Here is a 16198-nt window from a genome sequence, read left to right on the forward strand (position 1 = left end):
AGTACCAGTTGTCACTAACCTAGGTTGGCCAGGTCCAATAGCTAGATTGTTGAGCCGCCTTTGTGTCCGGAGAAGATCAAAAGCGTTGATCAAAGTTTTTCTTTATCATCTGGTTAATATAATGGGGAAAAGCACAACACATTATATATGTCCGTGTCATTATGTAAATTGAGTAGTTTGTGTCAGATAGATCATGGAACCTTGGACTCCTCATGCATTTTGACGGGAGTCACTGGACCGAGTGAGACTTGTTGTACATGAAGACGCGACAGACAAAAAGATTCCTTTCATACCCCTAGTTTAATAAAATGAACTAAAACCATGCATCAGGTGGGCACATTTAAAAAATTCGCCAAGTTTTATTAATAGGTATAGATTAATACAATTTAGCTATAGTACCTCCCAATTTTAAAGATAACATGTTTTAAAAAAATGTTTGCCTTTTTAAATTTAAAGTTCAAAAATATTTACGTTTTTAAAATGTTTGCAAATTCAAAAATAATCGCAACAGTACCTCCTAGTTTTAAAAAATACTCAGGTTTTAAAAAATAATCGAGTTTCAATTTTTTATTAACAACTTTGCAAAAAGATGGGGTTCTAAAATATATTCACTTTTTCAAAAAAAAATCCTCTCAATATGTGGCGCGACTATGAGCTCATTTTAAAAGTTCGGGCAGCTAAATAAAGAGTAATTCTTCTTTAGTCTAGTGGCTAGGATTCTGAGCGCTCTTGCGTGAGTTGGTGGGTTCGATACCTGTGCCGTTCTAATTTTTCTGGGAGTTTTTTGCTGGCGCGGACTGTTGTTACGCTAATGGGCCCGCCCATTGCGGCTGTGTGCCTCATGTGATTTCTTTTGACAGAAACGAATCGCCCACGAGGAATCACGTGCGACGTATGAAAACTATCTCGGTCCTACCGTAAACCAAAAAATCTGGAGAAACAATCCTTCATTTAATATTAGGTAAAGATCTGGAGCTTAAAGAGTTTTCTCTCGGTCTTGCATAGGTTTGGGCTAAGCATCACAACAGATCTAAACTTCGAAAACCTATACCCCTCTTGATAGTACGAAGGTCCTAAGACTCAAGAAAGAGAAGAAGAATAACGAAGTAAATTATACGTCTTCGCCTAGCCTTCGGTCTTCTCAGTCAATTTTCTTTGGACAACCTCCAAACCAATTGCTTCACCATAGCAATAGATTTTAAGGGGTCAACATCTTTGCATCAATCATCTTGAAACAACGGCCTAGAGAGATATGACGAATCTTCTCTTTTTATCAAATATCCTTCGGCGAGGTTCCTCGAACTTGCCATCAAAGATGGCATTCTTCTTCGGTTCTGCATGGACTATTTCTCTCTATGTGCACTAGCAAATAAATCAGTCCACGCGGGTTTCTGTCAACAATCTCCAAAACACAATAGGGCAATAATTGCACCAATAACAAGGCATCCATTGTAAGACATATTTACAATCAATCAATCAATCTTCAAGATGTGTTCTTCGATGTTTTATTCTCGCGATCTAATCTCCATGTGTGAGTAGTTCGGTATGGTAAGGTTTGAGGCACAAACCTTGCAACACTCTGTATTTATTATGGGGATCAATGGAAGGGCTTTGAATAACACCCCGTATGTGTGAAATAAAATTATTCTGTAGATGTCTCTTGTCTTGTCCGCGGTCTTCATCCGAGTGAAATAAAATTATTCTGTAGATGTCTCTTGTCTTGTCTGCGATCTTCATCCCTGCAGGTACCCAAGATCATGGAGATCGAGCACCGGTGAGGTTAGGAGCAAGGAGAACGTCAAGTGTTATACCGAACACCGGTGACAGTAAGGTTCAGTACGGTAACCCAGATCCAACCCTTGGGAATTCATGAGGTGTAGTCATAAAACGCCCACAACTCTTATTTGATTTCATTATCTTAATTATCGAGACAACCCCGCGCGACGGATAGGGCCTGTAGTAGGACAACTGATTCTTGATGCATGACCCGTGTCGGTCAAGATGTTATTTGGACACACCCCCCACTTCTATTTGTAACAAGCACATCTCGATGGGTGACTTCCAGCGCACAAAATAAGATCATATCTGGTCCCAACACAAATACATGGTTGTAAGCATTAAGACCTCACATGAGTACCTCTTTTTATTATAACTGTTTGAATCACTGGTTGCTTGATTGATCCGTTCAAAAGCTGGAATTGATCCTTTAATAAAATCTTACTAGAGACCATCACTTCAAGGGAATCTTCCTCTCGTGGGTTCGATAACCCAGGGTCACCTATGGCGAAACAGGTGTGAGATACACCTTTTCGTTCCATTATCAACGCCCACCGCTGCGCGACCCAGCCCTCGTGAGGCAAGCACGGGCGCGAGGGTGTACCCAACCTGTGCGGCTGACGCAGCAGCCAGGGGTGCTAAGGTAGGGGCGGCGAGAATGCTCCTCAGGCCCGGGTTGCCGCGGGGATGGAGTAAGGGCAGCGATGAACGGCCGGAATGACGATTGGAGGCCACCGACGAGCAGCGAAGGGGAGCAACAAGAGTGGCGGAGGACGCGATGATCCGCCAACATAAAGCTATAGTGCCAGGGGCAAGGACGCCATGAGAAGCGAGCCTGGCTGTGATTAGCAAGTCCAGTGACACCTCAGCACCAGGACGGCTGCGGTGCAGCCCACCACTAAACCCGGGCATGGACGGCCCGGCCTGACGACCCGGCCCGAGTCCGGCCCGAAAAACCAGGGCCGGGTCGGGCCGGGCTTGACGTTCGGGCCGGGCTCGGGCCTTGTTTTGCAGTCCGGAAGATAGTTTGGGCCGGGCTCGGGCTTCACTTTTCATGTATTTCGGGCCAGGCTTTCGGGCTCCGGGCAGGGCTTGCACGTGCGTACACTGAAAAATAGCGTTCGGGCCGGGCTTTCGGGCTTCGGGCTTGATTTCGGGCTGGGCTCGGGCTTGAAAACAAGGAGTATTTCGGGCTTTGGGCCGGGCTCGGGCTTTCTCCGACGGCGCGCGAGCGAAGCTCGACGGCCTGGAGCGCGGGCTGGACCGCGCACGAGCGGCAGAGCCCCCACCCCTGGGGATTGAGCCACCTACGACGGCAGTCCTAGCCACTTGCTTCCGGGAGAAAGGCGGTGGGACGACGTCCCGGCGCTCAGTGGCGAGCCCGGCTGCCCGGTCCACCTCTTCGGTGATATCGACGCGTGACAACGGGGTTGGGGGCAGAGCAGAGGCGGGGGAGGCCACCGTGGGGCCGGGAGAGCGCAGATCCAAGGCCGTCGGTATCGAGGAAGGCGGGCGGAGGTAGGTAGGTGGCCCGATCGCGGCGTCACCGGTCCTGTCGCCAGAAAGGGGATTTTCAAAATCCATCTCCCACAAGAATCGTTTTGCTCTGGTTTTGCCAAGCTCAAACCTTCTGATGGAATTGTTGGAAGCTCTAGGTGACCTTTCCAAACTCATGTTTTTGAATTTATCATATTGCAGCAGTCTTAGTTAGAAAGCTCCCAGAATCACTATAGGTCACAGAGTTTACCCATCTGGATCTGTCACGCTAAAGTAGGGTTAATGCCTTATGAAATTCTAATGTCTGAATTTATCATATTGTCATTGACTAGAAGGGCTTCGAGAGATCATCAACAATCTCGCCTAGCTCCAGTATTAAAATCTATCAGGGTGCTTAGGTTATCTCTTGAAATCTCAGCGCCAGTTAGACTAATGGTTACATTGACCAACGCATCACAAACCTATCCAGTCTATAGTATCTGGAGTAGTCCTTTTTTTTAAAGGTAATGCGAGATCGGGGATGCCCCTATGGAGTATAGACTTTCAATGACGGAATTCACGCTATACCTGAAAGTATTACCGGCCTTAAATAAAGGACACCGATAAAATCCGAACGTTCGGATTTTAAGCATTTCATCCCGAACGGTTTTACATGGCAACTTTAGTTGATGTGAGGTGGCAACTTCAGTTGTTAGGACATGCAACTTTGTCCCAATTGGTTTTTTTGTCAGAAAATTGCAATGTTTGCCAACCTCACCTGAACTAAAGTTGCCATAAAAAACGTTCGGGTTGCCATGCTTAAAATCCGAACGTTCGGGATTTATCATTGCCATAAATAAAAGGCTACGTACTGCAACTAGATTAAGAAGCTCCCAGCACCTATGGCTGACAACTGATCTTGGAGATAATTAATCTTGGCTATATCCTCGAGTCCAACTAGGGTAATTCACTGATACAAAGGGGATTTTCTCTACGAGTCAAGGTGACGCACTAGATTTTGGAGATGGAAAAAGGCATTGCGCGTACATACGTAATTCATCCATGTAAAATAATTATGAAGATTTAAGATGTAAGCAAATCACCACTAAACTGCCTTCATTAATTCATCAGAAAGAAAGGCATGCCTCCATTAAAATAGACTGAACCTTTAGGCAAAATCTGTGCACTCGTAGCAGTTGTGTGGAATCAAAGACACAATGGCAGTAGTAGCTCAGGAAACTCACTCCTATTTGAGGTCTGAATCGTGTTGTTGCCTCCTGTGCCTATGGATACATGGGTGTAAAGTTTATAGCATTGCCCTGCACTTCGATCTTGCGCTTTACAACGTAGGATCCTCATCTGCTTCATCAGCCTATGGATGCACGGGTGTAAAGTTTATAACTTTGCCCTGCACTTTGATCTTGCGCTTTTCAACGTAGGATCCTCATCTGCTTCATCAGCTGGCGGTGATGAGGCAGCATGCGTCCAGTTACGATGCTGCCCTCGTAAGACAACGCCAACATCTCCCCAGTAACCAGCATTGTTGGCGTACCACTCCACCGTCTTCCTCAGTCCCTCCTCCCACGTTGTGCGCTCCGACCACCCCAGCCTCCTCATCTTCTCACCGTCCACAAAGTACCTCTGGTCATTGAACGGCCTGTCCTCCACGAATCTGATGGCCTTCTCGGGGTCCACCCCAAGAATCTCACATATGTCCCTGGCCACATCCACCACTCCCCTCTCCTTAGCCGCGGCGATGTTATACACATGCCCAACCTCTCCTCTGTGAAGAACAACATCAAAGGCTTCAGCAACATCCTCACAGTACAAGTAGCTCCTGGCATTCAAGCCATTCCCATAAACCGGGAGTGGCAGGCCTCTCATTGCTAGGAGAGCAAATTTGGGGACGAGCTTCTCGGGGAACTGGTTTGGCCCATACACATTGTTACCTTGCGTGGTGATCACCGGAAGATTATAGGACCTTGCATAGGCCATCACCAGCATCTCCGCCCCGGCTTTTGTAGCCGAATACGGGTTCGTCGGAAGCAGCCGAGATTCCTCATGGTTACCAACAACAGCATTGACATCAGTTTCTCCGTAGACTTCATCGGTGCTGACATGAATGAACCTTCTGATCTTGACCTGCTTGCATGCCTCAAGGAGGACATGGGTACCGTAGACATTGTTTTTGGTGAACTCGAAGGAACTGCTGAAGGAGTTGTCGACATGAGTCTGGGCAGCAAAGTGCATGACGGTATCGATCGATTCGGTGACCAGGAGGTGGTTCACCAAGTCGGCACTGGCAATGTCGCCCCTGACAAACTTGAAATTCGGGGATCCACGAGAAGGGTCGAGGTTTCTAAGGCTGGAGCAGTAGTCGACCCTGTCAAGGATGACGATGTTGTAGCAAGGGTAATTCCTGACCAAACGGTTTGCCACGTGGGACGCGATGAAACCCGCGGCACCAGTTATGAGGATGTTCTTGGGCTCATAGGTTGCCATCTGGAGTGGCTTGATATACCTACAAAATCAAATAATTAGTGCTTGTTACATAGTACTCGCATGTAGGATGATGCAGAATGACTGAATTATTGCCACAACCACAAGCGTGTGAGACCAAGGCTGTTAATTGCTTAACGGGGGAAACAAGAGACAGTTGTGGAACTAATAATAATTGAATAAATTAGGTAGCTCGATCTATTCCCTACCATCAAACACCTTTTGCAAACACAGATATTAGTATTAAACTGCAATTCTATTTCAAATGAAAATTCTTTGAAAATGCAGGTCTAGGCCCCAATCTTCCATGAGTAGTGATTCACCAGAAGTCGTATGGCCCAGAACTGTTATGACCCGGTGGCTTAGTGGGCGGCCGCTACGGCGAGAGGATTGGCTTGGGTCCTCTCCCCTGGAGCACCTCCATGCTCCATTACCAATCTGTTGTTGCAGTGGCACCGGCAGCTACCAACATCCAGCGTTCTACTATTTGCCATTGATTTTGACTCGCGCGCCACTGCATACGTCATGTTCGACGGAATGCCCGTGGGGCTCTTGCGCCCGGTGAGAGTGAAATGAAGCCGGAGGCATCGAGCTCTGCAGCAGGAGCGGCGGCTGCGGACGGACAGGACAAGCGCGTCGATACAGCGGCAGAGCCCGGAGCTTGAGGAGGGCCAAAAGCTGGCCATGCCGCTGATGTCGACCGGCGAAGTGCGCCGGCGCCCGGCAGAGCAATAATAGGATCCGGACCTACAAATCAATTTGCTCTAACGACAGCGACATATATATGATACAACACGCAAACAGAGTCTCCGGTGACGTCAAAGTCAAACCCACTGCAGTATCCTCAGATCTAGCACAAACAAAATGGAGGATGGAAGGGAACGGGGACGGGGGCTCACCGAGGAGATTGATGGCGGCGGCGGCGCGGAGACGAACTCAACCAATCCTGGGGTTGGTGGTGGCAGGGGTAGGTAAGAGCAACTCTAGCAGACCCCGCAAAAACTTGACCCGCAAAACGCGTTTGCGGTTTGACGAAGATCGCGTTTGCGGGTCAAAAACTAGCGCGGCGAATAGAAACCGTACCTAAAACTGCATTATTTGAAAAAACACTTTCGCGGGAGAAATTGCATCTCGTTCCGCGAGTAGTTCATCACATATTACATAGATTTTACATGATCAACACACTACAAACATAGTTCATACTACATACTACGTTAAACTAGTACTAGAGGGGGTCGGATCTGACGGCAACGAGGTCACGGCAGTATGGACGACGCCGTGGAGGAGAAGAACGCTCAATCCTCCTCGCCGGAGCTGCAGGGGTCGATGTACTTCGCGCTCTGCTCCTCCCGGATGCGGCGCCACTCCTCGTACTTCTCCTTGGCGGCGAGGTTGGCGGCGACCGCCTGCCGCCACTAGAGGTCTTCGAGCTGCTCGGCGTGGCACCGACGCTCCTCCTCCTCGCGCACGCTCCGCTCGGCGATGGCGGCCGCAACGGCGTCGACGTCGGCAACGTAGTCTTCCGGCCCGATGACTCCGCGGCGGCCGAGCGGAGCGGGCTCCTCGGGCTCCTCATTGACGGGGACGAAGTCCGGCTCCTCCCCGTCCCTCGACCACTCCCTCTTCACGGGGAGAAGGCCCGCGCCGGAGGAGGAGGAGCTCCCGGCGTACAAAAAACTCGTGGAGGAGAAGGACGCGTGCCGGCGGTCGTACTCCTCCGTCTCGCTCCGCCGGAAGCTCGCCGGCGGCGACATGCCGCGGTTGGTCCACCTCCGGGCCCCGCGCTTCCTTGCGCCGTCCGAGCGGACGCGCCGCTCGTGCTCCGGGTCGCTTCCGCGGTCGGATCTGCTGCCGGAGCCGCGTCCGGAGCTCCACATGCGGCCCCACATGGCGGCTGGAGGCGGGGGAGGTGGTCGCCGAAGGCGAGAAATGTGGAGAATGGGGAGGGGAATCGCGTGGCTCGGCGGCGGCGGGGGATAGGGTTTCGACCCGCAAACGAGCCGCGGAACCGTAGATATAGCAGTCGGGGCGTGTGGTTTGCGGACCGCGGTAAAAAAAATTGCGGGTCGGGCGAGTATGTGGGCTCTGTTCTGGCCGGCAAATTGGGCCGAGCCCGCATACTCGCCGGAATTTTGCAGGTCTGCGAGTTTTGCGGGATCTGCTAGAGTTGCTCTAAGAGCCTCTACAGCCGGACCTAGCAAATCTGCTCGCGGACAGCGCCCGGCGGCCCCTTATATGTTGCACCATACATTCACATACCTTAAATCCATGCAATCGTTGCACGTCGATCATATGATACAAATTGTTCGAATTCCAAAGTTTGAAATAGAGCAAAGCAAATCATAGTTCAACAAACGGGACATGCCAAAATGAAATTAATGTCCGAGCGTGACGAATGGCCTCAGATCACCGGCCCAGCGCGTGCTCCGAGCCAAATGTGTCGTGTTCCAAGCGGAATGTGTCCTGCACATCCTGCTCCGCCTGCATCCGCACTGCCTGCTCCGCCTACATCTGGGTTGCCTCCTCCGCCTGCATCCGTGCCGCAGCCGCCCTCGCCGTGTCGTACTCCCTACGGTCAGTGATCTCCTTCTTCTTATCCGCAAGCCACTTCTTCGCATGCTCATCCAAGAGGGTTTCGTCCGCCAATATGATCCTCTCATCTTCCGCATCCCGTGCAAGTTGCAACCTCTCATTTTCAAGCTCTATGTCGCCAATTGAGTTGGCCTTCTCGAGTTCCCATTTGATCGCTGTTTGTTGCTTCTCCAACTCGATATTCTCCCTCTCAATTTTGAGTTTCTTCTCCGCTCTCCTCCGGTACCACTTCGTCCTTTCCTTTTGCGCATCCAACATGAGCTTGTACCTCTCCTCCTTCTTGTTCTCCCTCACCGAAAAAATGCCCATCCATATGTATGGCATTTTGGTAGTCACGGCATCACGGGCAACACGTGTCTTCTCCACTTATTTCTCATGACTGGGCGGTTATCCTTTGGCGCGGTGGCTTTTCCATTTGTCACAACAATATCGTCCTCTTTGTCGTCCAACCCAATTGATTGGTTGGAGCTTGAGCCATCATTCCTCTTCTTGCCGGGCTTGAGATCGGACAAAAGTTGGTTGCACTTCGGCTTGCCATTCAATATGATCCAAAAATGGCTAAAAGCAAAGGGCTTCTTCTCCACCTCGTGATACAAAGTGGCCACCACCACCGTCTAGCAAACAACATATGCATGAGCATGAGAATGCAAACACAAGAAGCATATGAAAATGACGACAAGATGAAGCAATTGAGCTTATGTGAGTTGCCACTCCCATCCTACTTTGAGGGCGTTTGGTCACTTGTGAGTAGTAGCCGATGTACCTGTTTTGGATGATCCCCCGACGATGTTGGAGAGATGCCACATTGCGGGTGGTCATGATAAGATGCGGCTCCACATACTCCTTTTGTTCGTGATACTCCTTCCAAATTTTCTCTCAATACTTGTTCCCCTTTTGCTTGGTGCCGCATATTGGATCCATCATTGTGGCCAACCAAGCTTTGACCAACAAGATGTCCTCAAATCTTGAGAATGTCAGACCTCTTGCCTTCGTCATCTTGGTCTTCTTCTTCTTCTTGCTCGGATTGGGATCAGATGTTGTCCCAACTTCAAATGCGGTTGTGGCCTCCAATTCATACTCCAATTTGGTCGGATCTTCATTGTGATTGATCATGTGTGACAAGAAAGTGTCCTACATGATTATGGTTCGCAAGCATTCATCATGTGCGAAATGAACTAGTGATCTATGCAAAAATCTAATCGAACAGGAGCAAAGAAAACACACTGACTCTTGTTCTGTCATTCCGTCGAACATGTCGAGGGCAGCCCGGGCACTGCCGGTGCCCGTGCTCATCTATGCCCGAACGGGCTGCGGCGAGTCACATATGTCGACAACCGCCATCTACGTGGGCAGAAAGCTCTCCTGAATGGCCCAGCCAGCCGTCGAATCCTCCTCTGTAACAACGGCGTAATCCACATGGGTGCTCAGATGGAAGGGGTGCGGGGATCTGGGTGCGGCAAAGGATACAACCATTCCACCATGTCTGAACCTCCCTGTGACACTACCGCCTCCCATTCTTGCTGTCGGCATCGCTGCAAATTCTGGGCGACGTTCTCCGCCTTGCAAGTCATAGCCGATGAAGGGACCCCGCCGACGGATGAGGCAGACTGCATATCTGTCTTGGCGGTCTGGGTTGGGCTGGGCGACATCTCTGGCGGTGGATCGGGACCTGTGGTGAGGACTGGGAGCAAGGGTGGAGGACGGTGAGGCTCCGGGCGTGGGAAATGTTGGAGGGCGGCAGGAGGAGGAAGGGTTTGGTGGATTGGTGCAATTTGTGATGGGGTCAGGCTGTCGGGTCTGACATGGTGGGCGTGCTCGGTCGCCCCCATATCCACCCCATATTTGGGCTGGATATGAGGGGTGCTAGTCAGCCCGGGCGTTTGAGGCCCGTTTAAGGAGCATGTCTAGGTCAAAAATTCATGATCGGACCGCCCGGGTGTATGAGGCGGGTTTGAGGCGCCCGACTCTAGGTGCTCTAAGGAAGCCGACGAAATTGTTGACCTACTTTATTTGTGGTTGTTTTTCTGATAGAAAGACTGTAAGGAAACCCACTATAGTATAATTGGTGCAACAAACCCAAATTACAAGTACCATGCCTTGAACCTAGGTGGGTGGGGAGGCATCAATCCCTTCCCACCACTAGGCTATGCCTTAGTCTGCTTTATTTGTGGTTGTTTATTCTCTTTGAAAATAAATATGGAGCGCATACCGACTAACATGAGTGAACAAGCACAATAAAACACCTACGTAATTCAAAAATAAAGCTAGGACATCTTATAATTGTGAACATAGGGAGTATGTTTGAGTGGATGATGCAGCCACCCCCTGCTTATGGGCTCTGCCATTGAAAATTGGAGCTGGAGCGAGCTCCGCGATGCACCATAGGTGATCTAGGTGGAGAAAGAATGAGGGATGAGGTGATGGGCGCTCGACATGCTCGAGCTTGGCCCAGAGCCATGGTGGTGGCTAATTTGAGCGTGGTAGCTGATACGTCTTCAACGTATCTATAATTTATGAAGCATTCATGCTATTATATTATCTGTTTTGGATGTTTATGGGCTTTACTAAGCACTTTTATATTATTTTTGGGACTAACCTATTAACCGCAGGCCTAGCCCATATTGCTGTTTTCTTGCCTATTTCAGTGTTTCGAAGAAAAGGAATATCAAACGGAGTCCAAACTGAATGAAACCTTTGGGAAAGTTATTTTTGGAACAGAAGCAATCCAGGGGACTTGGAGTGCACGTAAGGGAAGCTTCAAGGTGGCCACGAGGTAGGGAGGCGCGCCCACCTCCCCTGGGCGCGCCTCCCACCCTCGTGGGCCCCTCGTGGCTCCCCTGACCGACTTCTTTCGCCTATATATGTCCATATACCCTAAAAACCTCGAGGAGCAAGATAGATCGGGAGTTCCGCCGCCGCAAGCCTCTGTAGCAAACAAAAACCTCTCAGGAGCCCGTTCCAGCACCCTGCCGGAGGGGGGATCCCTCACCGGTGGCCATCTTCATCATCCCGGCGCTCTCCATGACAAGGAGGGAGAAGTTCGCCCTCGGGGCTGAGGGTATGTACCAGTAGCTATGTGTTTGATCTCTCTCTCTCTCTCTCTCTCTCTCGTGTTCTTGAGGTGATACGATCTTGATGTACCGCGAGCTTTGCTATTATAGTTGGTTCTTATGATGTTTCTCCCCCTCTACTCTCTTGTGATGAATTGAGTTTTCCCTTTGAAGTTATCTTGTCGGATTGAGTCTTTAAGGATTTGAGAACACTTGATGTATGTCTTGCCGTGCTTATCTATGGTGACAATGGGATATTCACGTGATCTACTTGATGTATGTTTTGGTGATCAACTTGCGGGTTCGATGAACTTATGCATAGGGGTTGGCACACGCTTTCGTCTTGACTCTAAGGTAGAAACTTTGGGGCACTCTTTGAAGTACTTTGTGTTGGTTGAATAGATGAATCTGAGATTGTGTGATGCATATCGTATAATCATGCTCACGGATACTTGAGGTGGCATTGGAGTATCTAGGTGACATTAGGGTTTTGGTTGATTTGCGTCTTAAGGTGTTATTCTAGTATGAACTGTATGATAGATCGAACAGAAAGAATAGCTTCGTGTTATTTTACTACAGACTCTTGAATAGATCGACCAGAAAGGATAACTTTGAGGTGGTTTCTTACCCTGCAATAATCTCTTCGTTTGTTCTCTGCTATTAGTGACTTTGGAGCACTACAAAAAAAAGACACATCCGTGACATTTTGGGCCGAACAAAAAAAAATTCTGTCATACATATGACACTTCTATGATGATAATTGTGAGAAAACCCGGTATCATCATAGATGTGGTGGGCTCCTACTTCTATGACAAAAAATCATGACAGAAAATGGGCTTTTCGTCCTGGGCGGGCCGGAGACGCAGCTGCATGACATTCTTTGGGTCGTCCATGACGGAAAAAACCGTGGTAGAAGCGAGGGCGAGGAAAATTTCGGGGAGTTGCCGGTTACGGTGGGTGGTCGGGGGCCAAGCGATGCGCGTTTCTCTCGTACACATACGCGCGTGTGTGCGAGGCGTTGGCTCTAACTGAACCCGAGTGCGGCATTGGGCTCTAACTGAACCCGAGCGATTGCACTGCAGGCTACGCGTTACTGAACCCGAGCGATCGATTCCTTCGCTACTACTGCTAACTGAAGCCAATCGATGCTGCCTCTCTAGATGAACAGTGAGCATTTGCGGGAGGGGGGGTGGATGAATAGTGAACTGTGGGAGTGGATGAACAGGACCCATGGCGTTGCCTCTAGATGAACAGGACCCCGATCGATCGAGCCGGTTGGGGCTGGATGAACAGGACCCCGTGGAGGGCTGGATGAACAGGACGACCCCATGGAGAGCTGGATGAACAGTAGACGGTGGAGGGGTAGATGAACAGTAGCCCTTGGAGGGGTGGTTGAACAGGAGCCCGTGGAGAGGGGTGGTTGAACAGTAGCCGGTGGAGTAGCGCACGGTGGAGGCTGGATGAACAAGAGCCCGTGGATGAATAGTCGCAGGTGGAGGCTGGAGGAGGTCGACGGTGGATGAACAGTAGCCCGTGGAGGCTGGAGGAGGTCGACGGTGGAGATGAACAGTATCCCGTGGAGTCCCGTTTTGCGGTACGCCACACCCCTCCCGATGAACAGGACCCCCGTTTCGACCATAGCGCTCAAACACAAGTCCGTTTCGTCCGTTTTGCGGTAGGCCACACCCCTCCCGATCAACAGGACCCCTGTTTCGACCTTAGGAGGTCCGTTTCATCTGTTTTGCGGTACGCCACACCCCTCCCGATCAACAGGACCCCTACTTCGACCGTAGGAGGTATGTTTCCTCCGTTTTGCAGTACGCCACACCCCTCCCGATGAATAGGATCCCATTTTGAACGTGGCCGGTCGAACACAAGGCCGTTTCCTCCGTTCTGCGGTACGCCAGGCCTCGTTTCCATCGCCTGTTCCATCCAAGCGCTCCCGATGAACATGACCACGCATTCCGTTCCGACCCAACTGGTTGGCTCCCCATGAACACGACGACGACGCTGTTTCTCCGTTCCGACCCAGCCAATGTACACGAGCCCTGGCCGTACGTATATATGCACGAGTAGGCGTTCGAGACCCCGCCCATATGTACACATACGTGGCCGTATTTTCTTTCTTGTGCACTGGCCGCTGTACGTATGTGTACATGCTATGTGCGTGCCTCTACTATGACATGTGTGCGCCTCTACTACGACAGTATGTACATACACGTTCGCGACCACAATGACAACGCTACGTACGCTTCGACCAGGTGGGTCCCGATTGTCAGGCACTTCCTTGTGTGCGAAGATGTAGCTAGTGGGTCCCAGCAGTCAGGGGGAAACGTTTTTTTCGCAAAATATGGTGGCCCGTCCGGTGGGTCCCCGCTGTTAGGTGGAGGAATAATTATTTTGCACGTAATAAGGAGACACTTCCTTGCTGTGGCCGTGGACCCAGCTGTCAGCCTCTCCACGTACAGTCCACGTCCGATGTAAGCCGTTCCTTGACCATGTTGACCACGCCGCATCGAGAGCACCAGGGCGGTGGACGACGGCGAGGCCTAAGAAGGGGACGACGCAGAGCCGGGAAAGACGCGGCAGTGGATGCCCACGCGTAGAGGAGTACGAGGGTTCACTGGTTTGCTGTGGTGTGAGGCTGTCGTCACCGCAGAATAACAGGGGGTGTGGGTGAGTAGAGGGATGGCCTGGCCAGCAGTGGGAGTTGTAGGCGGCGGTGAGGCCTCCGCCGCATCGCAGCCGGCCACGGGAGGCAGGAGCACAAGGCAGGATCGGCGCTAGTTTGGGCGGCCGGAGCAAGAAGACCAGAGGTTGAAGAAGCACTACGGCCGTTGGATGGACATCGTACGGTCACTGGAGCTAGAATCGTGCATATTGACTAAGTTGACAAAGCCCTCTGTCCCCGTCAACTTAGTACGCCCACAAGTCAGCCTGCCACTATACTGGGTCCCAGCTAACAGGGGGAGTATTCATTTTTTTTTGTGCGTAATAAGGAGGCACTTCCTTGCGTGCGAAGATATAGCTGGTGGGTCCGAGCTGTCAGCGGCGGTAACATTTTTTTCGCGATATACAGAGGCCCTTTCGGTGGGTCCCTGATGTCAGGTGGAGGAATCATTATTTTGCACGTAATAAGGAGGCATTTCCTTGCGTGCGGCCGTGGACCTAGCTGTCGGCCTCTCCACGTACAGTCCACTTCAGATGCATGTCGGTCGTTGACCATGTTGACCAGGCCACGACGAGAGCACCAGGGAGGTGGACGACGGTCAGGCCTAGGAAGGGAACGACACGGAGGCAAGGAAGACTCGGCAGTTGTTTCCCACGCGGAGGGGAGTACGACTGTACGAGGGTTTACTGGTTCGTCTGTCGTCGCCGGAGAATAACAGCAGGTGTGGGTGAGTAGAGGGATGGCTAGGCCAGCAATGGGAGTATGGTGGGGCGATGAGGCCTGCGCGGCAGCACAGTGGGCCGCGGGAAGGAGGGAGCAGGCAGTCCCGCCGGCGCTTGTTTGGGCGGCTGGAACAGGAAGAGCAGAGATTGAAGAAGCACGGCGGCCGTTCGATGGACATCCAACAGTCACTGCTTGTGCGTCAACCTTATTTTAGGAAAGCCTCAAATCTGTGGAAAACAGCATACAACCCATCTGCCATTATTTCTAATAATTTACAGCCCATTTGCTAATTCTTAAGGTTTTTTTGGAGCCCATATTCTTTTTGTTAGCATTACAGCCCATATTGTGGCCACGGTTAAAAAATTATACGAAATTTTGCATATTTCGGTGCGGTCCGAATTGTTTTTAATCCCGAAATTTCGACTCACATTCAAACTGACTTTAAAAACAAATGTATATCAATATAAAATCCAACAAATTCTCCACGCATAAAGATTAATGTAATTTAAAATCTCGAAATGAAAAAAAGATATTTGAAACTAATTACCGGTTTGATGTGTTTTAAAAATGTACAGCCCATTTCTCATTACTAATAGGCCATTTTCTTGGCCAGCCGAATGAAGCTCTCCTCGTCTTGAAAGATTTGAAGCCCAACAGGCCTGACAAAGCGACTTACTTGGCAAATCACAAAAAAACTGGGCTGTGGCCGTGGACCCAGCTGTCAGCCTCTCCATGTATAGTACTCTTCCGATGGAAGTCGGTCGTTGATCATATTGACCACGCCGCGCCGAGAGCACCAAGGCGGTGGACGACGGCGAGGCCTAGGAAGGGGACGACACGGTGCCGAGGAAGAAGCGGTAGTGGATGCCCACGCAGAGAGGAGTACGAGGGTTCACTGGTTTGGCTGCAGCGTGAGGCTGCTGTCGCCGCAGAATAACAGGGGGTGTGGGTGAGTAGAGGGATACCTTGGGCCAGCAGTGGGAGTAGTAGGGGGCGGTGAGGCCCCCGCGGCATCACAGCCGGCCACGAGAGGCAGGAGCACGCGGCACGACCGGCACTGCTTTGGGCGGCTGGAGAAAGAAGACCAGAGGTTGAAGAAGCACTATGGCTGTTGGATGGACATCGTACGGTCACTGGAGCAAGAATCGTTCATATTGACTAAGTTGATAAAGCCCTCCGTCCTCGTCAACTTAGTAGGCGCACAAGTCAGCCAGCCACTATGGTGGGTCCTAGCTAGCAGGGGGTATTCATTTTTTGGTGCGTAATAAGGAGGCACTTCCTTGCGTGCGAAGATATAGCTGGTGGGTCCGACCTGTCAGCGGGGGGAACGTTTTTTCACGAAATACAGAAGCCCTTCCCACGTACAGTGCACGTACAGTGCATAATAAGGAGGAACTTTCCTTGCGTATGA

The 16198-nt window shown here is 50.7% G+C and overlaps 1 protein-coding gene across 1 annotated transcript; it reads right to left on the reverse strand.

The window, feature by feature from the left end:
- Nucleotides 1–4343: 4343 nt before the first annotated feature.
- On the reverse strand, nucleotides 4344–6751 carry LOC119348840 (trifunctional UDP-glucose 4,6-dehydratase/UDP-4-keto-6-deoxy-D-glucose 3,5-epimerase/UDP-4-keto-L-rhamnose-reductase RHM1-like). Its single transcript, XM_037616829.1, has 2 exons — nucleotides 6651–6751; nucleotides 4344–5773 (listed from the first exon to the last, which is right to left on the reverse strand). The coding sequence occupies exon 2, from the start codon at nucleotides 5752–5754 to the stop codon at nucleotides 4648–4650; it is 1107 nt and encodes a 368-aa protein (XP_037472726.1). The 5' UTR covers nucleotides 5755–5773; nucleotides 6651–6751; the 3' UTR covers nucleotides 4344–4647.
- Between the last annotated feature and the right edge of the window lie 9447 nt (nucleotides 6752–16198).

The sequence above is a fragment of the Triticum dicoccoides genome, chromosome 1B (assembly GCF_002162155.2).
Source record: "Triticum dicoccoides isolate Atlit2015 ecotype Zavitan chromosome 1B, WEW_v2.0, whole genome shotgun sequence".
Classification (NCBI taxonomy): Eukaryota; Viridiplantae; Streptophyta; class Magnoliopsida; order Poales; family Poaceae; genus Triticum; species Triticum dicoccoides.

Coding starts and splice junctions, on each gene's coding strand:
- LOC119348840 (XM_037616829.1), bottom strand. CDS start 5,754: ATGGCAACCTATGAGCCCAAGAACATCCTCATAACTGGTGCCGCGGGT.